General features: G+C 42.5%; 1 protein-coding gene and 1 long non-coding RNA gene across 5 annotated transcripts in view; one reads left to right on the forward strand and one right to left on the reverse strand.

The window, feature by feature from the left end:
* Positions 1-12,500, reverse strand: part of LOC141110994 (myosin-binding protein C, fast-type-like) — a 264,542-nt gene extending 252,042 nt beyond the window's left edge. The window contains exon 1 of one of the 2 annotated variants that reach the window (XM_073602875.1): positions 12,347-12,500. In XM_073602875.1, the coding sequence (XP_073458976.1) occupies positions 12,347-12,368 (22 nt within the window). In that variant the 5' untranslated portion in view covers positions 12,369-12,500. The remainder of the gene's footprint in view (positions 1-12,346) is intronic. The other variant, XM_073602876.1, reaches the window with a different exon arrangement.
* LOC141110995 (uncharacterized) lies at positions 5,975-23,787 on the forward strand. Of its 3 annotated transcripts, XR_012236359.1 has the most exons (4): positions 5,975-6,116; positions 22,642-22,776; positions 22,902-22,975; positions 23,536-23,787. It is a non-coding gene; the product is annotated as an uncharacterized lncRNA (long non-coding RNA). The 3 variants fall into 3 exon arrangements; XR_012236358.1 differs by having other exon boundaries at positions 22,642-22,975; XR_012236357.1 differs by having other exon boundaries at positions 22,642-22,975; positions 23,555-23,787.
* The last annotated feature ends 79 nt before the right edge of the window (positions 23,788-23,866 follow it).

A 23,866-nucleotide genomic window follows, 5' to 3' on the forward strand; every position in this document is an offset into this window, starting at 1 on the left:
ACAAGGCTGTCACACATGTTTGCAGTAAACTATTTCCTAAGATTCTTGTTATTAAAAAGGATCATCTTATCTCAGATATGGAAGATCTCCCAGAATCTGGGGATGATAAAAGCAGAAGTGGATGAAAAGGTAATAGGAAGTGGTGTGACCAGGTCCAAGCTTAAAACATATCTATATCTCAAAACAAGATTATTATATTGTAGCTTACAAGTCCTCCTCAGATGGAATGGCTGTATTAGTTTTCTTTTTTTGGCTTCTTTTAATTTCACTTGATAAACCTGCGAATAACATTTTTTCTGTTTCTGAACTTCAAACATGTCTGCCATTTTAATCCCCATTATATTGGGGATGGGGAGATTATTAGTTTTCAGAAAAAAGGTTGTTTTTTGCTTCCAGTTCAGCTCACAGGAAGTGACAAGAACACTGTTTTCCTTGCAAGATCCGCGGGTATTTTCTGCACTTACTAAAAATGTTCTTAGCCTGAAAAACAAAATGAATGCAGCTACTAAAGTTGGGCCAAACACCCCCTGGATCAGTTCATGCCAGAACTCTTTTTTAAAAGATAATTTTTACAGGAGTAGTGATTTAAGGATGCTTAAATTGAAACAATAAAAATGAAAAATGATTTTAAATATAGTGCCTGGGGGGTCCCCTTAATCTGCCTGTAAAGTGGTGCATCTGTAACGTGTATAGAACCTGCTGCAGCAAAACTGATATTTATAAAGAAAAAAAATGACATTTAATACAAAAATGTTTAAAAAACCGGCGTGGGGTCCCCCCAAATCCATATCAAACCCTTATTCATGCACACAGCCTGGCAGGCCAGGACGCAAATCACCTTGTCCCCATGTTGATGGGGACAGGGGCCTCTTCCTGACAACCCTAGGCTGTGGTTGTGGGGCTCTGCGGGCAGGGGGCTTATCAGAATCTGACAAGGTGCTTTGGGGTGGGGGGGCAGAGCCTTTCTGCCCCAAAGCACCCCCCCATGTTGAGGGCATATGGCCTGGTATGATTCAGGAGGGGTGTGGTGCTCGCTTGTCCCCCCCTTTCCTGGCCTGCCAGGAAAGGGCAGAGACGAGCAAGCGCCCCCCCCACCCCAAAGCACCTTGTCCCCATGTTGATGGGGACAGGGGCCTCTTCCCGACAACCCTAGGCTGTGGTTGTGGGGCTCTGCGGGCAGGGGGCTTATCAGAATCTGATAAGGTGCTTTGGGGTGGGGGGAGTCCCCCCCTTTCCTGGCCTGCCAGACTGCATGCTTAGATAATGGTCTGGTATGGAATTTGGTGGGACCCCACGCCATTTTTTTTATAACATTTTGACCTGAGGGTCTGGTATGGATTTTGTTGAGACCCCACTCCATTTTTTTTTACATTTTGGTGTGGGGTTTGCCTTAAAATCCATACCAAACCCAAAGAGCCTGGTATGAAGTGTGTGGGGGGGGGGGGGGGGGCCCACACCCAATTTTTAAAATTTTTCTATAGCCTGCAATGATTTTGCCCAATTTTGCCCAATTAGTGCTTAGAATGCACTGTGCAGCATGCAGTGCACTGTGGGGCGCTCGGCAGGCAAACATCCCGCTGAGCACACCGCAAATTCGGGTGTTCACTGAACAGGCGATGTTCGGGCTGAACCTTTGCTTGGCTCAAACTGTTCGCCCAACTCTAGCAGCTACCACATATAAGGACTGGTAAGATGCAATATATTAAAGTTTAGTCTTAGGTTTTGTTATCTTTTAGTTTGTTCCCTGTGCCCACGTGTATCACTTATAGATTCAACAAGTGTGGGAAAGTACATGGGGAATTTTTTGAGGATGGGTAGTGTAGGGAACAGCATCAAATGGAGCAATTGTAAGGAACCAATCAGCACGTCAGGATGTATTTTAGGGCTTCTTCTTCTTGTAAGGGTTTTTAGGATACATTACCTCTACACAAATCTTTAGCCTCCAGGTTGTTCACTGGACTGTTTGGTCAGGTCCTAGTCTCAGGCTGTTCCTGCCAAAGACTGAGTTTCTCTCTCTTCTCTAGCCTCTCCCTACTACACTTTATTAATTAGGTGTGAGAGGGTATGTTCAGCTATTAACCCCTAAACAGCCAGATTGCAGGGGGCCAACCAGTCTACCTGATGTCACCAAAAAAGTCTGGGTGACATATGGCCATCTTCACTATGCCCTTGACCAGCTGGGGTTATCTGCCACAGTAGATATTGTTGCCTAGATTATCTTCTCGTTTATGATCCACTCTAAGCCTATAGAAAAAAAAGTGTGCACACACATTTGTATTTTAAAAATGTTATAGTAAATAAAAAAGACATACAAACTGTTGTTGTTTATAGGTATTGGTTTAGTTTTTTAAATATATTTTTATTAGAAAAACATGGTTAATCTTTAATATAATTATGTCTAGAATTGAGCAGGAAGTGCATAAATTGTAGGAGTTAACCACAAATTGTAAGATTTTAACGCAAAAGTCTGGGTGACATTTGCCCTCCTTCATCATGTCCTTGACTAGCTGTGGCTACCTGTCACAGTAGATATTGTTGCCCAGAATGTCTTCTCGTCTATGATCTACCCTAAGCCTACAGAAAAAAAAAGAAAGTATGCACAAACATCTGTATTTTATAAATGTTATAGTAAATAACAAATATTGGGTCAGAATTTTTTCTAATAAAAACTTACAAACTTGTGTTGTTTATAGGTATTGTTTTAGTTTTATATATAAAAAAATATTTTTATTGGAAAAATGTGGTTAATCTTCAACATAATTATGTCTATAATTGAGCAGTACATGAATTGTAAGAGATAACCTTGATCTGTTAGGTTTTAGTGAAGGGAGACACCCAGGATCCATTTGTCTGGTAATCAATCATCAGCTCAATCATATGTTTGTACCAGACAGTACATATTAGTTTTAACAGATGGGGAATGGCCAACACCCTATCAGTCTGTAAGCTTAGCAAGAAGTGAGGACCTGGCTGTTTAAGTCCTCTAACTGGCATGAGTTACAGTGGGGGGTAATATTCATCTAGTTGAGAAGATGTAGGTAACAGAAGCTCTGTATTTGAAGATTGCAAGACCAGCTTGATGTACGTGCCTAATGAGCATTGCTGCACCAGTGAGGTTTAATAACCTGTTAATGTGAAATCCATTAACACTTATCTATAACAGTTATGTATGTACCTACTAGCTCTGACAGACATCCAACCAATGTCCCTACATCTACTAATAATTTTTACTGTTTTAGGCTGGGTTCACACCATTGCTGCATGTGGCTCACAGTGTCCTGGTTCACCGTTTCAGGTCCAATTTCAGGCCAAATTTTTAGCTGAATTCGGACCTGAAATGGACCAAAAGACGCACATGCCTCCTGTGCAAATTTGCACCAGAGCCACAGCAGAGATATGTGAACTGGCTCAATAGAGAGCCGGTCAAAATCTCCTGCGCATAGGTGTGAACCCAGCCTTACCGTTTTACCACTTACCATGAAACCTGTCAGCTATTTTAAAACAAAACATTCTGCCTAAAAGTAGCCCTCCCAGCCTGTCTTTTATTACCTTTATGAACCAGAAAATCAATAACCAGCCACCTCTCCACCACCACTGATACCAGTTGCTGCTTTCAATCTCTTTTTTTCCATTGAAGTACTGACTTTTGGTTTAGGTCTTGCCCTCCTACCATCCACCCAAGAATGACAGTGCAGTTATTGGCCACTTCAGGTACTATCACTGGAAAGAAAGCAGATGTCAGCCCTAATGTCAAGAAATCAAGGACATTGTGACACCCTCCTTAAAGGAGGGACATTATTTTATGATTGTCTTCTCTGGCAATCTTTAGACATTTGGAAACAATCCAACAGCAGAAATGAAGAAAGCTTTGGGCAAAGGTGTTTCTAAGAACAGTCCCAAGACTGGTGGACATTAGGGTGTAGTGGCTGCACTGTATACAAGACAGAGAGCATACTGCTTTTAATAATGCATTCTGGTTTAAAATCCCCACTAGAAGTATATAATGTGGTTGTGGACCAAGCAGAGGAACCAATACAAAAGAGGTGGCAGCATTTGCATGTGCCTAGGGATGCATAATCTCTTGATACAGCCTCCTATATAGGTTTTAGAGAGCATTAGCAATACTAAATCTGTAATAACTACAATGCTTTATGCAATTAAGAAGGCTTAGAGCCACAGAACAAACACAGGTCTAAGATTTTCAAGCTGTGAATTAAAGCTGCTCTGGGGAATGCAGTGATAATTTGTTGTAGTCCGTCTATAAGATAACAGAATTACAACAATCACTGCACTGACTATTCTCCATAAGTCCTTACTTAGTTTATTTAGTGCAAAGCTTCACCAGACCAGCCAGCATTATGAAATGTAGACCAGCAAGTTACATTGTTGTTGTCAATCATCTAAGTAACGAGTGAGGGATTTAGATCAGGGAACCTTACGTACCAAGAGGAGAATGTCTTTCTTCCTAGTGCCATAATTATTGAAACCTGAACACTTTCAAAAATGTCATAGGGTGATTGTCATTACAAAATGGGTAATTGATATAGACACATGATGGAAAGAATGGGTCTAAATAAACCCTAATGTTGATTTTATGTGATCACTGAGTGTCTCATTAACATGTATATATATATGTATATGTGTATACATGTATGTATATTATTTTAATTTTACCTTATTAGTCTGGTCATTTTTTACACAGTATGTAAAACCTGCTTATCATCTGAACATGTTTTTTTATACAAATATTCTCCAAACTGTGGGTGATGAGCCCAGAGGCGTTGCTATGGGGGTGCGGGGGGTGCGGCCCGCACCGGGTGACACCCACCAGAGGGGTGACACCGGGGCCGCCGCTAAACACTACTATAGATTGCCTCGGAGCGGTGCGAGCAGGGCATCCAGCAGTGCGGGGGAAGCTGCCTATAACACACTCCCCCTTCAGGTTAAGGTGTCCGTTTATGAAGCAGTGATCAGTGGTGATCCCGAGGATCACCGCTGATCACAGTCCATAAACAGTTTATGAAACAGTGATAATCGGGGAGAACATGTTTGAACTTGTTCTCCCGCCGATTATCTCTACACGCGGAGAATTCTCATGAATGACACAGTAACGGCCAGTTTATGAAGCGGTGATCTCAGCGCTTCACTGGCGATCTGAGTCAGAATTCACACTCCCAGGTTCACCAGCTCAGAGGTGGTGAATCGGGGAGTGAAGAGGAAATCTGGGGGGATCTGAGGGGGAAGGAGGAAGATTTTTAACTTCCTTATGCCTCGTTCAGACCCCCCAACACTGTTAGCATGTCCCCCTGTCATATTTATGTGTATACATATATATACATATATACATATAATGTGTATATGTATATATATATAATGTGTGTGTATATACATGTATATATAATGTGTGTGTGTGTATACATATGTATATAATGTAGGGGGACTCATTATTTTATTAACATTAATCGTCCGTGTATTGAACGGTGATAATTTATCACCGCTTAATAAACTGACATCTCTGTATTTCTGGTGCTGTAATCTCGTAAAGTCTCACGAGATTCCTGTATCAGGAGCCGTTCTCCACTGTTTGAAGCATTTGTAGATCTCTTCACTCCTCCGAAGGTGAAGCGATCTACAAAGCTTCATAAACAGGCACACAGAGGAGAAAAATCTTCACTGTGAATGCCGGAGAATGAAGCAGTGAATAGATTTCACTGCTTCATAAACGGACACCTAAGCTGTCTGTCACTCGGAGATCTCCAATATCTCCAAGGCAGCCGAAGTTGGTGGGCGGAGCTGGGGGTGTGGCCGCGCCGCCTCCTCCACTCCTCCCACAGACTCCTTCACACTGGCTGATCCCGCAGCTGAAGGAGATAGTGGGCGGAGCTGGGGGTGTGGCCGCGCCGCCTCCTTCACTCCCTCCACTCCTCCCACAGACCCCTTCACACTGGCTGATCCTGCAGCTGAAGGAGATAGTGGGCGGAGCTGTGGGTGTGGCCGCGCCGCCTCCTCCACTCCTTCCACAGGCCTCTTCACACTGGCTGATCCCGAAGCTGAATGAGATAGAGGCCAGGACACAGCAGACCCGCCCAAGTTCATCTGCAGGAATGAGGCATGCTGTAAGTTACTGCACAGCACACTCTCACTGCATAGAGTCCTAACCTGCCCTGTGACACCCAACCTGCTCTATACTACCCCAACCTGCCCTGTGCCAGTCATCCAAACCTGCTCTATACCACCCCAACCTGCCCTGTGTTACCCACACCTGCCCTATACCACTCCAACCTGCCCTGTACCACCCCAACTTGTCCTGTGCCACTCCATCCTCCCCTATACCACCCCAACCTGCCTTGTACCACCCCAACCTGCCCTGTGCCACCCCGACCTGACCTATACCACCCCAACCTGCCTTGTACCACCCCAACCTGCCCTATACCACCCCAACCTGCCCTGTGCCACCCTAACCTGCCCTGTACCACCCCAACTTGTCCTGTGCCACTCCAACCTGCCCTGAGGAACCCCAACCTGCCCTATGCCACTCCAACCTGCCCTGTAACGCTCCAACCTGCCCTTTGCCATCCCAACCTGCCCTGTACCACCCCAACTTGCCTTTTACCACTCCAACCTGCCCTGTACCACCCCAACTTGCCTTTTACCACTCCAACCTGCCCTGTACCACCGCAACCTGCCCTGTACCACCCCAATCTGCCTATATACCACTCTAACCTTCCAATATACCACCACAACCTGCCCTATACCACTCCAACCTGCCCTGTGCCACCCTAACCTGCCCTGTACCACCCCAACTTGTCCTGTGCCATTTCAACCTGCCCTATGCCACCCCAACCTGCCCTATACCACTTCAACCTGCCCTGTGCCACCCCATCTGCCCTATACCACTTCAACCTGCCCTGTACCACCCCAACCTGCCCTGTGCCACCCCAACCTGCCCTATACCACTTCAACCTGCCCTGTGCCACCCCAACCTGCCCTATACCACCCCAACCTGCCTTGTACCACCCCAACCTGCCCTATACCACCCCAACCTGTCCTATACCACTCCAACCTGCCCCGTGCCACCCTAACCTGCCCTGTACCACCCCAACTTGTCCTGTGCCACTCCAACCTGCCCTGAGCCACCCCAACCTGCCATATGCCACTCCAACCTGGCCTGTGCCATCCCAACCTGCCCTGTACCACCCCAACTTGCCTTTTACCACTCCAACCTGCCCTGTACCACCCCAATCTGCCAATATATCACCCATACCTTCCAATATACCACCACAACCTGCCCTATACCACCCCAACCTGCCACTATACCACCCTATACTACCCTAACCTGCCACTATATCACCCTACACTATAATTTACAGGGGCCGGTTTGGGGTGCGTCCCATGACCGTGCGCTACATGCAGGGTGCTGGGCAGCCTAGACATGAGGGGGGTGACACCATGTTTTACCGCACCAGGTGACACCAACCCTAGTGACGCCACTGGATGAGCCACACGTGGCCTTCAACCACCAGTGAGGTGTATAATTGCAGGGTCTTAGTACAACTTACTTGTTTGTCAAATCACCTACTGCATTATTCTCCACCAGTAACTATTAAGTAACCAGCAATAGCCCTTGTTCATATATGTGCATAAAGGGCAATTACCACACATTTTAATTATTATATCAAATTTTTGCATTTTGTGTAGAAATACTTAAAGTGGTTGTAAAGGCAGGAGGTTTTTTTATCTTAATGCATTCTATGCATTAAGATAAAAAGCCTTCTTTGTGCAGCAGCCCCCCAATACTCACCTGAGCCCCATCTTGATCCAGCTATGTTGCGCGAGGCTCTCCCTCCTTATTGGCTGAGATGCTGTCAATCAAAGTTAGTGAACCAATAAGGAAATAACCGAAGTGGGGGGACTGCGTCTCCGTGTCTGAATGGACACAGGAAGCTGCCCCCATAGCAAGTTACTTGCTGTGGGGGCACTCAACATGAGGGAGGGGCCAGGAGCGCTGGCGAGGGAACTGAGAAGAGGAGGATCTGGGCTGCTCTGTGCAAAACCACTGCGCAGAGCAGGTAAGTATAACATGTTTGTTATTTTTAAAGAAAAAAAAAACTGAGACTTTAGTATCACTTTAAAACTTTCAGAAGCTCTTTATAAATTAACTTATATCAAAATAGTGTGAGTGTGGTTATGTATTAAAGCATACAGTTAACTTCTAGTCCATTGATCCTAAAAAAGAGACATTTTCTAACGGTCCTTAGTGTTTAAGAATTTTTACTAAACAAGGCCAAAAATGTTTTACAGACAAATTTTTATTTTTTATTAATACACTATGATTGTTTGATGCTGGATTATATTTGAAAAACAACTCTTATGGCTGTTCCATATCCTAATTCAGATAATAGCTGTTAAATGATTTTTGCCACTTGAACCTACAGTGCATTGAAATTTCAACCTTGAATCTGACTGATGATCAAGAATAATTTTGAATAATAGCCAAATTGAATTTAAAAGGATCAAGCTAATACAGTATTATTAACATTGAACTTGTTCTCCCGCCAATTACCTCTGCACATGGAGAATCCTCATTGAATGACACAGTAATGGCCAGTTTATGAAGCTGCGATCTCAGCGCTTCACTGGCGATCTGTGTCAGAATTCACACTCCCCTATTCACCAGCTCAGAGGTGGAGAACCGGGGAGTGAAGAGGAAATCTCTGGGGATCTGAGGGGGAAAAAAGAAGATTTTTAACTTCCTTCTACCTTGTTCAGACCCCCAAAACACTGTAACCATGTCCCCCTGTCATATTTATGTATATATATATATATATATATATATATATATATATATATATATATATATATATAATGTGTGCGCATATACATGTATATATAATGTGTGTGTGTGTATACATATATATATATATATATATATATATATAATGTAGGGGGACTCCTTTTTTTTTTAACATTAACCATGCCGTCTGTCATTGTATTGAGCGGTGGTAATTTATCACTGCTTAATAAACTGACATCTCTGTGTTTCTGTGAATTTCTGGTACTGTAATCTTGTTAAGTCTCACGAGATTCCAGTATCAGGGGCCGTTCTCCACTGTTTGAAGCGTTTTTAGATCGCTTCACTCCTCCAAAGGGAAGCGATCTACACCGCTTCATAAACTGGCACACAGAGGAGAAAGATTTCCACTGTGAATGCCGGAGAACGAAGCAGTGAATAGATTTCACTGCTTCATAAAAGGACACCTCAGTGAGGACCTTGCATTTCTAGGTAGAATATAGACCTGGTATACAGGTTCCTGCTACATTTGTTACTTTTCATAGGTTTACTTTAAGGCCCTGCCTCACTAGATAATACCCCAAGAAATGTGTTCTATGCCTTTGTAAAAGTCAAAATTTTGCAGGATGCCACTTGCATACACAAAATCTCATACTAAGAGTTTAAAAAATGTTTTATAATAACATTTTAATCCCAAAGCAATAGTGTATTGTAATTGTTGCTATTGGGTAAGTGCGGCCCTCCGCAGACCTAATTGGGCCCCTGAATTCAGCACTCTGTTTCTCTATGGTTTGACATGCCTTGTATAGAATTATTCAGACACCGTTCATCAACAAAATCCCCAAAGCAAAGCCTCACCCCCATACTCACATTATGGCCATTTCAAGGAGTATTTATTTCAAACTAATTTATTCTTCATGCATTTTACATTTGGTGGAATGCAGTGGGACGAGCCCCTTGCATAACTTCTTAATAGCTGGGGGTTTGGGAAGGGTAGGTAGAACTTTGATGTCTAAAGCTGTATATATCATCTTACCACTGGAGTCCCTAGGAGACTTAAAATCTAAAAGCTGATTCAGTTTACCAGCATCCACCAAAGGCTACAATATCAGTAACTGTAGACATAGCCTTTAACTGTATAGCTTAAATAACAATTGTTTGTCTAATCAAAAAATCAAATGTTGGTACAATAAGTTTGGCTATGATAATAGAGAAAACCCATACATTTTTATGTTCTTAATGAAAGCACTTCAAGCTGCCAGCTAAGATTAATAGTAAGTCTATCATATGTTTTATGCTGGTGCATGGATAAGTGCTATGGAAAATTATCCCATCAGACCAACATATCAAAGGCGGCATCAGGCTCTCAGACTGTTTAAATTTCAAATGCTTAGCACCTATCACTCAAACATAGATATTAATACACTATGATTGTTAGATGCTGGGTCTCAAGATATTAATACACTATGATTGTTTGATGCTGGATTATATTTGAAAAACAACTCTTATGGCTGTTCCATATCCTAATTCAGATAATAGCTGTTAAATGATTTTTGCCACTTGAACCTACAGTGCATTGAAATTTCAACCTTGAATCTGACTGATGATCAAGAATAATTTTGAATAATAGCCAAATTGAATTTAAAAAGATCAAACTGATACAGTATTATTAACATTATATGGGCGCCAGGTATTTTCACTTAAACGTGCACACACACTTTCCCGCACACACACGCATTTAAAGGGGAAAAGTATAAGTAAAAAGATACATAAGTGTTAAATGTTATTTTTAATAAAAAAAAAAATATGCACCTAAAACTGAAAAAAAAAATTTACACTAAAGATATTTATACATGCAGGTTATTGGTTGATCCTCCTTATCATATATCTCTTAAAACATCCTTTTCATGCATGGAAATATCAACCTTAAATCTTAATGATGGTCAAGAATAATTTTGAACAACAGCCAAATTTAATCAAAAGGTGGTAAAACGGTTTATTTACAGGCAGCTAACACTTTTCAGGTATTCAAAGACAAACAGCAGGTATTTTTAATACCCAAATATACACTATTCCTTTTGTTACAATTGCAAAGAAATGTATATGAAAGGCAATAGTGTAATCAAGCAGATTCAATTATTTAAATGCTATTTTAATGGAAAAAGAATTGTAGGCTGAAATAGACAATTCTTTTTCATGCTACAGATATTCAGACATGCTGATTACAGTAAAACCTTGGTTTGAGAGTAACTTGGTTTGAGAGCGCTTTGCAAGACAGCAAGACAAGCAAAATTTTTTTTTTTACATTTTGACTTGATATAAAAGTGATGTCTTGATATACAAGTACCGTCATGTCACAACTGAGTATAAAAGAGAAGAGAGGCGCCTCTAAGTGTAGCAATATGGTAACAGTTATTGAAGGCACAACATTTAGCAACATATTGCTACACTTAGAGGCGCCTCTCTTCTCTTTTATACACTGTAGCTCCTGCTGGATTTTGCTTCTAATCCCTTTGTGGAGGCTTCCATTTGTGGATGGACATTTTATGTTACACAACCTGGTCACATTGCTATAATCTTTTTTATATGGATTATAAACTGAAGGACCTATGAATAAATGGTTGTGGAAGGAATAATTTGAGTTTCCATTATTTCTTATGGGGAAATTCGCTTTGATATACAAGTGCTTTGGATTACAAGCATGATTCTGGAACACATTATGCTCGCAATCCAAGGTTTTACTGTATTTTGTTTCTCCTTATCACGTGATTCCTAAATATTTCACATATGTACACCTTGTAAGCTACTAAGTACAACAGTTTTTACTGTAAGCATCCTCTGCTTGTATTCTGACCAATTGTTATAAAGGAAGCATTTCTATTGGATTAATAGGTGTGTCTGGGCAGTGGTACCTTAACAATCTTTGTATATAGCAGAAAGCAATTAGGTGATGTCTTTGCACCATCTCTGCACATTTGTGACTTCACATGCAAAGATGCTGATGGCTCTGCAATTTGAAAACCCTTTGCTTCAATGTGATGGTAAACTATGTTTTAACCTTTGCACAAATTATTACATACTACTAGCAAAACGTGCTAAAAATAACAGTTTACCCTTAATTTACATTGCATGAGCATATCTGTGAAAGAAGTATATACATTAAGATGTGTTATGTTAATTGTTATTGATTACATATCTACATTGTTACAGTTTGTAGCAGTTGAATTACTATATTTTATTCCCTGCCACAGGGTTTATTAACACTAATGAAAAAGTATTGAGATGATCTGCACAATCCAGGTGTAGCAGTGAAATGTTTAAATATTGCTTAAAAGACTATGGACCAAACTGCTTCTAAAAGCAATCAAAGCAATTTACCTTACACTGGACATAAAATACAAAAACACCTGAACAAAAGTTAAATATCCTCATACCATGGAGCATTATAGGAATTTCTGTTTAAATTTAATGCACACACTGATTAACTATGCAATAAAGCATCCTTCATCTTATGAATGAATTAGAAAGCAGTGGATACAGGAGAGACTGTCCTACCAGGTTTTGCTGGTTCAGGCATGCTTGTGTCACCTTCTTCTTCGGTTCAGGCACAAACTCTGTGTTTGAGGTTGTCTCTTTAAAGACAGTCTCTCCTCTCCTGAGAGATGTTGATAAATGTCACCTGACCCCTGAAGCTGGTTGCCAAATTCCTAAGTAGTTCCATAAACTTCCCAAAAACTCTTGATGGGGGGGGGGGAATCTTTGCCCTGGCTGGCCTTAATAGTATGCTTCAGTGGAGGGGACTAGATGTGACTTGACTGATGGATCAGGAGAAGTCTGAGCCTATAACTAGCATAGGAGAGCCAGCTGCAGTCAGAGAGGAAGCAAAAAAAAAGCAGATTTGAGAGGGGGATATCAAGCACAGCTGACAACTTTGTTTCTAGAAGTGCAATCTCCATTAAAGCTAAATATCTTTCTCTAAATAAAAAAACGTATCCCATCTTTTCTTACTTTTAACCAGCTTTTATCAGGTTTCAGTGAACTAATTCAAGCATCAAAATTAACATGATTTTCTTCCAGTAAAGCTGCTGTTACAGCTTTTTTTTTAAATCCTGTGAAATAGAAAAACTGCCTCTTTTTTTCAAATTTAGCTCTACCAATGCAACTGACACTCTAAACACTTACCAACTGGAGAATACCATGTATTCTAATATTTAGGCCAGTCTGCAATTGTAAATCATGCTTTTCACTTTCTACCAGCTCTCTCCTCTGATTATTTTCAAGCTTTCTCCTTTTTACCTCCAAACTCAGCTGGCTTCTTTTTTTAATATATGTCTGTGATTCCAGTGTCTGCAGGATCAGTGGATAAACAATAAAAAAAATGAAATATGTAAGTTTATTTAAAACATCATAAAAAACTTTAACTAATCAAACTCATGTCACCTTATGCTCTGACTGACACATTTGTTCTATATGATCTTCACTAGGGGCTGTTGAACCTGGAAGAAGTCATGTAGGTGGAACAAATTAGTGGGAACATACATTGATCATTAAACTTGTTTTAATAGATTTCTATGATATTTTAAACAAACACATTTTGCTAGGGTTAGGAGGAGGAAGCTTGGATAAGGAAATCTTATCATTACCCCTGGGCAGCACAATTACATTGGTTCAGAGGGACATCTAAGTCACTCTTTCCCTGCTCAGAGCTAAGACTTTTCAATATTAGTGACCCACTAGTAGGGATGAGCTTCAAGTTCGAGTCGAACTCATGTTCGACTCGAACATCGGCTGTTCGCAAGTTCGCCGAACAGCGAACAATTTGGGGTGTTCGCGGCAAATTCGAATGCGCAGACCACCCTTTAAAAGTCTATGGGAGAAATCAAAAGTGCTAATTTTAAAGGCTTATATTCATGGTATTGTCATAAAAAGTGTTTGGGGACCTGGGTCCTGCCCCAGGGGACATGGATCAATGCAAAAAAAAAGTTTTAAAAAGGGCCGTTTTTTCGGGAGCAGTGATTTTAATAATGCTTAAAGTGAAACAATAAAAGTGTAATATCCCTTTAAATTTCGTACTTGGGGGGTGTCTATAGTATGCCTGTAAAGGGGCGCATGTTTCCCGTGTTTAGAACAGTCTGACAGCAAAATGACATTTCAAAGGAAAAAAAGTCATTTAAAACTACTCGCAGCTATTAATGCATTGCCGGTCTGACAATACACATAGAAGTTCATTGATAAAAATGGCATGGGAATTCCCCACAGGGGAACCCCGAACCAAAATTTAAAAAAAAATATGATGTGGGGGGTCCCCCTAAATTCCATACCAGGCCCTTCAGATCTGGTATGGATATTAAGGGAAACCCCGGCCAAAATTTAAAAAAAAAATGATGTGGGGGCCCCCCTAAATTCCATACCAGACCCTTCAGGTCTGGTATGGATTTTAAGGTGAACCCCGGCCAAAATTAAAAAAAAAAAATGGCGTGGGGTCCCCCTCAAAATCTATACCAGATCTTCAGGTCTGGTATGGATTTTAAGGGGAACCCCGCGTCAAAATTTAAAAAAAAAAATGGCGTGGGGTCCCCCCAAAAATCCATACCAGACCCTTATCCGAGCACACAACCTGGCAGGCTGCAGGAAAAGAGGGGGGGACGAGAGAGCATCCCCCCTCCTGAACCTTACCAGGCCACATGCCCTCAATATTGGGAGGGTGCTTTGGGGTAGCCCCCCAAAACACCTTGTCCCCATGTTGATGAGGACAAGGGCCTCATCCCCACAACCCTGGCCGGTGGTTGTGGGGGTCTGCAGGTGGGGGGCTTATCAGAATCTGGAAGCCCCCTTTAACAAGGGGACCCCCAGATCCCGGCCCTCCCCCCTGTGTGAAATGGTAAGGGGGTACCTACCATTTCACTAAAAAACTGTCAAAAATGTTAAAAATGACAAGAGACAGTTTTTGACAATTCCTTTATTTAAATGCTTCTTCTTTCTTCTTTCTTCTATCTTCTATCTTCCTTCGGTTTCTTCCTCTATCTTCTTCTTCTTCTGGTTCTTCTGATTCTTCTGGTTCTTCCTCCGGTGCCATCTATGATGGCATGGAGGGAGGCTCCCGATGTGTGACGCTTCTCCTCTTCTGACGGTTCTTAAATAACGGGGGGTGGGGCCACCCGGTGACCCCGCCCCCCTCTGAAGCACGGTGACTTGACGGGACTTCCCTGTGGCATCATGGGGAATGCCACAGGGAAGTCCCGTCAAGTCACCATGCGTCAGAGGGGGGCAGGGTCACTGTTATTTAAGAACCGTCAGAAGAGGAGAAGTGTTACACAGCAGGAGCCTCCCTCCATGCCATTATGGATGCGGAGCGGCCCGAGAAGAAGATGAAGAGAAGAAGATGAAGAGCGGGAGCCTCCCTCCATGCCATCATGGATGCGGAGCGGCCCGAGGAGAAGAAGGGAAGAAGACGCCAACGCCGCGGAGGAGATGCTGGACGAGAATACCGAAGGAAGAACCAGAAGAACCAGAAGAACCAGAAGAAGAAGAAGATGGAGGAAGAAACCGAAGGAAGATAGATGATAGAAGAAAGAAGAAAGAAGAAGCATTTAAATAAAGGAATTGTCAAAAACTGTCTCTTGTCATTTTTAACATTTTTGACAGTTTTTTAGTGAAATGGTAGGGGTACTTTTGTACCCCCTTACCATTTCACACAGGGGGGAGGTCCGGGATCTGGGTGTCCCCTTGTTAAAGGGGGCTTTCATATTCTGATAAGCCCCCCGCCCGCAGACCCCCACAACCACCGGCCAGGGTTGTGGGGATGAGGCCCTTGTCCTCATCAACATAGGGACAAGGTGTTTTGGGGGGCTACCCCAAAGCACCCTCCCAATGTTGAGGGCATGTGGCCTGGTATGGTTCAGGAGGGGGGGCGCTCTCTCATCCCCCCTCTTTTCCTGCGGCCTGCCAGGTTGCGTGCTTGGATAAGGGTCTGGTATGGATTTTTGGGGGGACCCCACGCCGTTTTTTTTTTTATTTTGGTGCGGGGTTCCCCTTAAAATCCATACCAGACCTGAAGGGTCTGGTATAGATTTTGAGGGGGACCCCACGCCATTTTTAAAAAAAATTTTGGCCAGGGTTACCCTTAATATCAATACCAGACCTGAAGGGCCTGGTATGGAATTTAGGGGGACCCCCCACGTCATTTTTTTTTTTTAATTTTGGCCGAGGTTCCCCTTAATATCCATACCAGACCTGAGGGGCCTAGTATGGAATTTAGGGGGACCCCCCACGTCATTTTTTTTAAAAATTTTGGTTCGGGGTTCCCCTGTGGGGAATTCCCATGCCGTTTTTATCAATGAACTTCTATGTGTATGGTCGGACCGGCAATGCATTAATAGCCGCGAGTAGTTTTAAATTATTTTTTTTCCTTTGAAATGTCATTTTGCTGTCAGACTGTTCTAAACACGGGAAACATGCGCCCCTTTACAGGCATACTATAGACACCCCCCAGGTATGAAATTTAAAGGGATATTACACTTTATTGTTTCACTTTAAGCATTATTAAAATCACTGCTCCCGAAAAAACGGCCGTTTTTTAAACTTTTTTTTGCATTGATCCATGTCCCCTGGGGCAGGACCCAGGTCCCCAAACACTTTTTATGACAATAACTTGCATATAAGCCTTTAAAATGAGCACTTTTGATTATTCATGTTCATGTCTCATAGACTTTAATGGTGTTCGCGTGTTCGAACAAATTTTTTGCCTGTTTGCGTGTTCTGGTGCGAACCGAACAGGGGGGTGTTCGGCTCATCCCTACCCACTAGTAAGCAAAAGTATCATGGTGCACCCTTCTATTTAATTGCAAATTGCTGGTGCTGCAGAATTTGAGCGTGCACAGAACAGCTTAAATATCCTACTGAAAAACTACTAATGAAAGAATGATTGACAATATAATATATAACCTCATCGCCTACTTTATTAGGTAAACCTTGCTAGTACCAGGTTGGACCCACTTGCCTTTGGAACTGCCTTAATTCTTTGTGGCATTAATTTAACAAGGTGTTGGAAGCATTCCTCAGAGATGTTGGTCCATATTGACATGATAACATCACACAGTTGCTGCAAATTTGTCAGCTGCACATCCATGAATCTCGCATCCCAGATAGCAAGGATAACTTGCCACAAATTTATGGCAGTGTTGAAGAACAAGAGCAAAGTTGCAGTGGTGAGTCTACAGCGAGAGCTAGTTTACAGTATGAGAATTCAGCCACAGTGCTCCCTGCAGTGGGGTGACTATTGCACAACATAACTGAACTAGAACTTACAGCAGACTTGCAGGATGTTTTCAAATAAAGTTGATCTGGAGTCATGCAATGCGGACTTGCTGCATTTGTGCAACAGACTTGTGAAGCCTGGCAAGTCTAGCAATAGTTTAACAAGTAATTTTCAAACTTGCAGCGCAATTGCTTGCTATCTGGGGTTCCACCACATGCCAAAGGTTCTCTGTTGGATTGAGATCTTGTGACTGTGGAGGCCATTTGGAGTACAGAGAACTCATTGTCACATTCAAGAAACCAGTTTGAGATGATTTGAGCTTTGTGACATAGTGCATTATCCTGCTGGAAGCAATCAGAAGATGGGTACACTGTAGTCATAAAGGGATGGACATGGTCAGCAACAATACTCAGGTAGATCGTGGCATTTAACTATTGCTCAGTTACTAAGTGGCCCAAAATTTGCCAAGAAAATATCTCCCACACCATTACACCAGCAGCCTGAACTGTTGATACAAGGCAGGGTGGATCTTTGTTTCCAACTTTGTTATTTACGCCAAACTCTGTCCCTACTGTCTGAATGCCACAGCTGAAATTTGGACTTATCAGACCAGGCAACATTTTTTCAGTCTTCTATTGTCCAATTTTGGTGAGCATGTGCGAATTTTAGCCTCAGTTTCCTGTTCTTAGCACCTGGTGTGGTCTTCTGCTGCTGTAGCTTCAAGGTTCAATGTGTTGTGCATTCAGAGATGGTATTCTGCATACCTTGGTTGTAACGAGTGGCAATTTGAGTTACTGTTGCCTTTCTATCATCTCAAACCAGTCTGTCCATTCTCATCTGACTTCTGACATCAACAAGGCATATTAAAGTCCACACAGTGCTCCAATGAATAAAACTGTGGTGTCTGTCACTCAGATAAAACTTGATGCTTCTGTTCGGATAATATGATAAACAGCACCACTTACCAGATTAGGTGTATCTCAGATTATAGAGATCAAAATCGCTCATCCAGGGATCACTCAGCTTAGAAGTACTTCTCCAAGGGCTCATCCAATGTATGGATCCTCTCTATACAGCGGGCTCTTTGTTGATATGATATTCCTCACAAATGCAGCGATAACTCTCTCCCAGTAATTTGGGGGATATTTATTATAGCAAAAAGTAAAAAATAATGCCTTTTTTTCAAAATTGTCGCTCTTTTTTTGTTTATAGCGCAAAAAATAAAAACCGCAGAGGTGAACAAATACCACCAAAAGAAAGCTCTATTTGTGGGAAAAAAAGGACGTCAATTTTGTTTGGGAGCCATGTTGCACGACCGCGCAATTGTCAGTTAAAACGAAGCAGTGCCGAATCACAAAAAGTGCTCTGGTCTTTGGCCAACCAAATGGTCTGGGCTGAAGCAGTTAATAATATAATGTTTAAACTGGAGTACTGCACCATGAAGCCTTTTCTTTCTATCTTGTGATATGCCACTGTTGGAGATTACTGGGAGACAGTTATCACCGCATTTGTGAGGAATATCATATCAAAAAAGAGCCCGCTGTATAGAGAGGATCCCTGGTAAGTGCCGCTGTTTATCATATTATCTGAACAGAAGCACCAGGTTTTATCTGAGTGTCCGACATCACGTTTTTAATATTTGGAGCACTGTGTGGACTTTAATATTCAATATTGTGCTCATGCTTTTATCCTTTTGCACATATCATTGTTTTTGGTTACACATTTTTACTTTATTAACAATCCTATGAGCTTGTTATTCAGGCTATTTAGGTTGCAGCCCCATTTTGTATTTTTTTTTTTTTTAATTTCACATTTTTTTTCACAATTTTTTTCTGTAATTTTTTTGTCATTTCACCAGTTTGGGGTAGCGCAGATACACAACAAGGCATTTTCGTCCACACAACTACCACTCACTGGATATTTTCTCTTTTTCCTACCATTCTCTGTAAACCCAAGAAATAGTTGTGCATGAAAATCCCAGTAGAACAGCAATTTTTGAAATACTCAGACCAGCCTGTCTGGCATCAACAACCATGCCACCTTCAAAGTCACTTAAATCCCCTTTCTTCCCCATTCTGATGCTCGTTTGAACTAATATGTAGAAGAATACATATCAGCCTAAACTGGGAAAAAATTGGGATATTTATTATAGCAAAAAGTAAAAAAAAATTGTGTTTTTTTCAAAATTGTCGCTATTCTTTTGTTTATAGCGCAAAAAATAAAATCCGCAGAGGGGATGAAATACCACCAAAAGAAAGTGTGTGTGTGTATGGGGGGCAGGGGGCGTATTGTGTGTGTGTGGGGGGGCAGGGGGTGTATTGTGTGTGTATGTGGGGGGGTGTATTGTGTGTTTGGGGGGCAGGGGGTGTATAGTGTGTGTATGTGGGGGGGCAGCTGGTGTATTGTGTGTGTGGGGGGGGGCAGGGGGTGTATTGTGTGTGTGTGGGGGAGTGTATTATGTGTGTGGGGGCAGGAGGTATATAATCTGTGTGTGGGGGGGTGGAATATATGTGTGTGTGGGGGCAGGGAGTTTATTGTGTGTGTGGGGGGGGCAGGGGGTGTATTGTGTGTGAGTGTATGTGGGGGGTGTATTGAGTGTGTAGGGGGGGGCAGGGGGTGTATTGTGTGTGTGGGGGGTGTATTATGTGTGTGTGGGGGGGTGAATTATATGTGTGTGTGGGGGTAGGGAGTGTATTGTGTGTGTGGGGGGGCAGGGGGTGTATTGTGTGTGTGTGTTGGGGGCAGGGGGTGTATTGTGTGTGTGGGGGAGCAGGGGGTGCATTGTGCATGTGTGGGGGGTGTATTATGTGTGTGGGGGCAGGAGGTATATTATCGGTGTGTGGAGGGGGGGTGTATTATGTGTGTGTATGGGGGGGGGCAGGGGGTGTATTGTGTGTGTGTATGGGGGGCAGGGGGTGTATTGTGTGTGTATGGGGGGAAAGGGGGTGTATTGTGTGTGTGTGGGGGGGCAGGGGGTGTATTGTGTGCAGGAAAGAAATGCGATTGTGACATGAGACAGTATGGCGGAGGGGAAATATGTCAGTGTGTAGTGCACTCAGACTGGCAAATGCTGGGAGCTGGAATGAGCCTTTAGGCACTTGTCACCATGACATTCCGTGGATCCGCGGGACCCCGGGATTTTGTTTAAATCCTGGGACAGTATCTCGGGATCTAGGATGGTTTTGGGGGGAGGGTTCTGGTTGACTATAACTAGGTTCTCTAGTGCTGGCTGATACTTTAGGGGTCTTCAGCATCTTAGTACTCTCATCTTTCTGTACCATTTATGAACCCCCTTCACAGTCTTCCTCTTCTTCCACAGGAAGCCATGAACTCTGAATAAATGGCTAATGACTCTCCCTTCTCACCCCAACCCCTTAAGAATCTTGTGCGCTGGTTACTTTCTGTGCTCTCTGCCTGTGCTGACTGTTATCACTTAGCACAGCTCCCAGTTATCTTTCGCAATAAGCATATATTGATTGGTTTGCGCAAAAGTTATAGCGTCTACAAAATACGGGATAGATTTATGGCATTTTTATTTATTTATTTATTTATTTATTTTTAGTAATGGCAGCGATCTGCGATTTTTTCGTGATTGTGACATTGCGACGGACATATCGGACACTTTTGACACATTTTTGGGACCATTCACATTTATACAGCGATCAGTGCTACAAAAAATGCACTGATTACTGTGTAAATGTGACTGGCAGGGAAGGAGTTAATACTAGGGGGCAATTGAGATGTTAATTATGTTTCCTAGGGAGTGATTCTAACTGTAGGGGGTGGGGATTCACAAGGGGACTAGACCAGTGTTCCTCTGTACTGGGAACACAGCATCGATCTCCTCTCACCTGACAGGACGTGGATTTGTGTGTTTAGGTGCCTGGCGGACATCGCGGCCGCTGGGCACGCGCACCAGGTCCCCAGCAACGCGGCGCGCGCCCCCAGGACATCATATGATGCCTGCCCAGGATGGAAGATCCCATCTGCGGATGTCATATTACTATGGGCAGGTAATGAAGTGTAGTGTGTTTCTACAAAAAGCACCAATAAACACATAGGTGTGAACCAGGCCTTACAGGCTGGTTCTCAAACTGGTTAAAGATAGTTGAAAAATAACAGATTTCACCAGCAGGACCAATAGGTAATATACATAAGTTAATAATTTAATCCTAAATGTCGGTTGGAAACCAGAATGGTAAACCGACACGTAGGATAAATAGACGGCGCTCAGAGACAATAAGAGTATACCTTGCAGTATACAATAGTGGTGATACCCTCTATTAATAAACTAATCACCTAAGTGTAGCACACTATTTAACAGTGAACCAAATAGCATAAAGCCTGTGAATATGAAATATAAATATAAATATATCTATATAACTATACAAAAACATATATAAATGACAAAAAAATGTGAAAAAGTAAAAATGTGCAAAGGTTTCAATCCATGCTACAAAAATCAGCACTCCATATAAAGTCCATAAACTAGAAGACAGCCTCCAAACAAGCTGCAAGTGATAAGTAAATTGGTGACGGATAAAAAATCAAGTGTCCCACACAAATGATTTCTCAGTGAATGTTGTCCACTGATGAGTGACTCCGTGCGTCTTCCACCTCACCACCGTGCCAGTGAATCACACTCTCCAGACATACACTCACCGATATGAAATGCCAGCATTCTCATGCAAGGCAAAACACGCTTTCTTTACCACACTCCAGGGTAAATAACATATACGATGTTCACGGTGATGGTATTCAATGGATCCACATAAAAGAAAATAAATGCTCCAATAGTGTAAATCAGCAATCACAATTTATTAAAATCACTGCAATCCTCACACATAGCACTCACATTGTGTAAAAGTTAAAACAGCAGAAATCGTGCAATCAACAGCAAGCTTCAACTCTGTGGATAAAACCATATAACCAGTGGCCACGGCGGACCCGAGGTGTGCAGTTGCTGGGTATTAATCTCACCCCTCCCTCGGTAAGCCTCCGTTCCTCCGTGCGCTCGTAATCCTATCTTCCTGTGTGGCTGACAGCGTTCACGTCACTACTCACAGCCACGGCCCCGACATGTTTCATCATAGGTAGACTTATTCATGGGATGTGTGGGAAGTATGTGTTTCAATATGGGCACACCTGGATGTTGATATGGCCGTTGGAAATGGTGCTAAAAATACCGTATATCCAGCCTCTCTGTAAGACATTTATGGCATCTAAGACCATGGCTGACAGTGTTGCACACATGGGCGAATTAATGGATTTATTATCATTATTATTAATGTATTCAAATTATTAGTCCGGTGTGGTTTTCATTCAGCAATTTAGGTGTGAATTTGACTCTTAAATCGCACCTGAACTGGGCTGAAAAACACACAGGACCCTTTTTAAAACCGCAACCGGCTCGCATGTATGTGAACCGGCTCCATTGAAGGCCGGTCTGGTTCACTGTATGCAAATTAGATACAATTCAAAACTCATCCAGTTCGCATATATGGGAACCAAGTTTGAATGTTTCTATGCTATGATTACAACTTTTTGTACTGCAGGGTTTCAGCCCCATACTAAAATGTTATTTTTCTTATAGGATAGATGAGTTCGGGGACAGTTAGACGCCACCGACTGGCCAATGAAGACCGACAGAGGATCCTGATCAGGCTTCAGCGGATGGTTCGCCATCATCCTTTCCAGAGACCGTAAGATCTTTCAGTGCCTTCACTACGCACGTATCCCGTAGAAAACCCCCATAAAATACATAATTTTCCATTTTTTTGTTTACAGAACTATGAAAAAGCAAAACGTATATGGACTTTTGGTGAATTATGTTTTCTTACCATTTCTTCCCAGTGGAAGTCACATCTGGAAAAGAACATTTTCGTGGTGGTGGTCAACAGATGGGTATCATGCTGCATCGTAAAAAGGTAAGTACTTCTAAGTATTATAATGCAGCCTTTAAATTTTCCACTCACCTTTTGTGAGCCAAAAATGAGGGCTGGCGAGGAGCTGGGTTGCCTGGGAGCGGGGGAGTGAGCACCGCCACATGCGGGGGATGGATGGGAGCCGTTCTCCCAGAGGAAGAGAGCGTGGAGGGCCAATGCCAGGGCGCGTTCTGTCACAGAAGAGACCCAGACCGCTGAACAGGCTTACTCTTTTTTATCAATTTTCAATTCCTTTTTTCATTGTATGTATTAGAATAGGAGTGATATTGATATAAAAACATAGATGAAGGCTTTCTGGGGAGTTTTGGGGTGGGGGGATAGCTGGATAGAGCTGTGATGGGGGGGGGGTAAATTACAGTTTGTATAAGGTTTTGTCTTTCAATTTCCTAGATATGTGCTATATAGTGATAATGTATCTATAAATAAAGTAGTTTTAAGGTTATATTTTGGGGTTGGGGTTGGGGTTGGGGGGGGGGCAAGTATTTGAACATACTGACAATCTCCATTTGGCCAGAACATACACCTACATTCCCCAATTACAGACATTGATCTCCTGAATAGGACAGAAGGAAAGATGATGAAAAGAAAGGTGAAGCATCTCTCATCCACCAGAGAGGGGGAGAGACCGGCAAAGAGAAGCAGAGAAGAATGCACCAATGGAATTGATTTTACCAAAGGACTCTTGGTTTAATCAGAGTATAAATAGTTGGAAAAGGAAAAGGAAAAAATGTGTATAGGTCCATAATTATACTTTCATAAACACACAATAAAAATTTGGTATATTTACATTTGAATTGCTTCCTCTTTTATTTAATCCTTTCATGACTGGGGGTCATTACCACTTGGATGCACAGGCCATGTTTGCAAGGCTGG

The sequence above is a fragment of the Aquarana catesbeiana genome, linkage group LG10 (genome assembly GCF_042186555.1).
Source record: "Aquarana catesbeiana isolate 2022-GZ linkage group LG10, ASM4218655v1, whole genome shotgun sequence".
NCBI classification, from domain to species: Eukaryota; Metazoa; Chordata; class Amphibia; order Anura; family Ranidae; genus Aquarana; species Aquarana catesbeiana.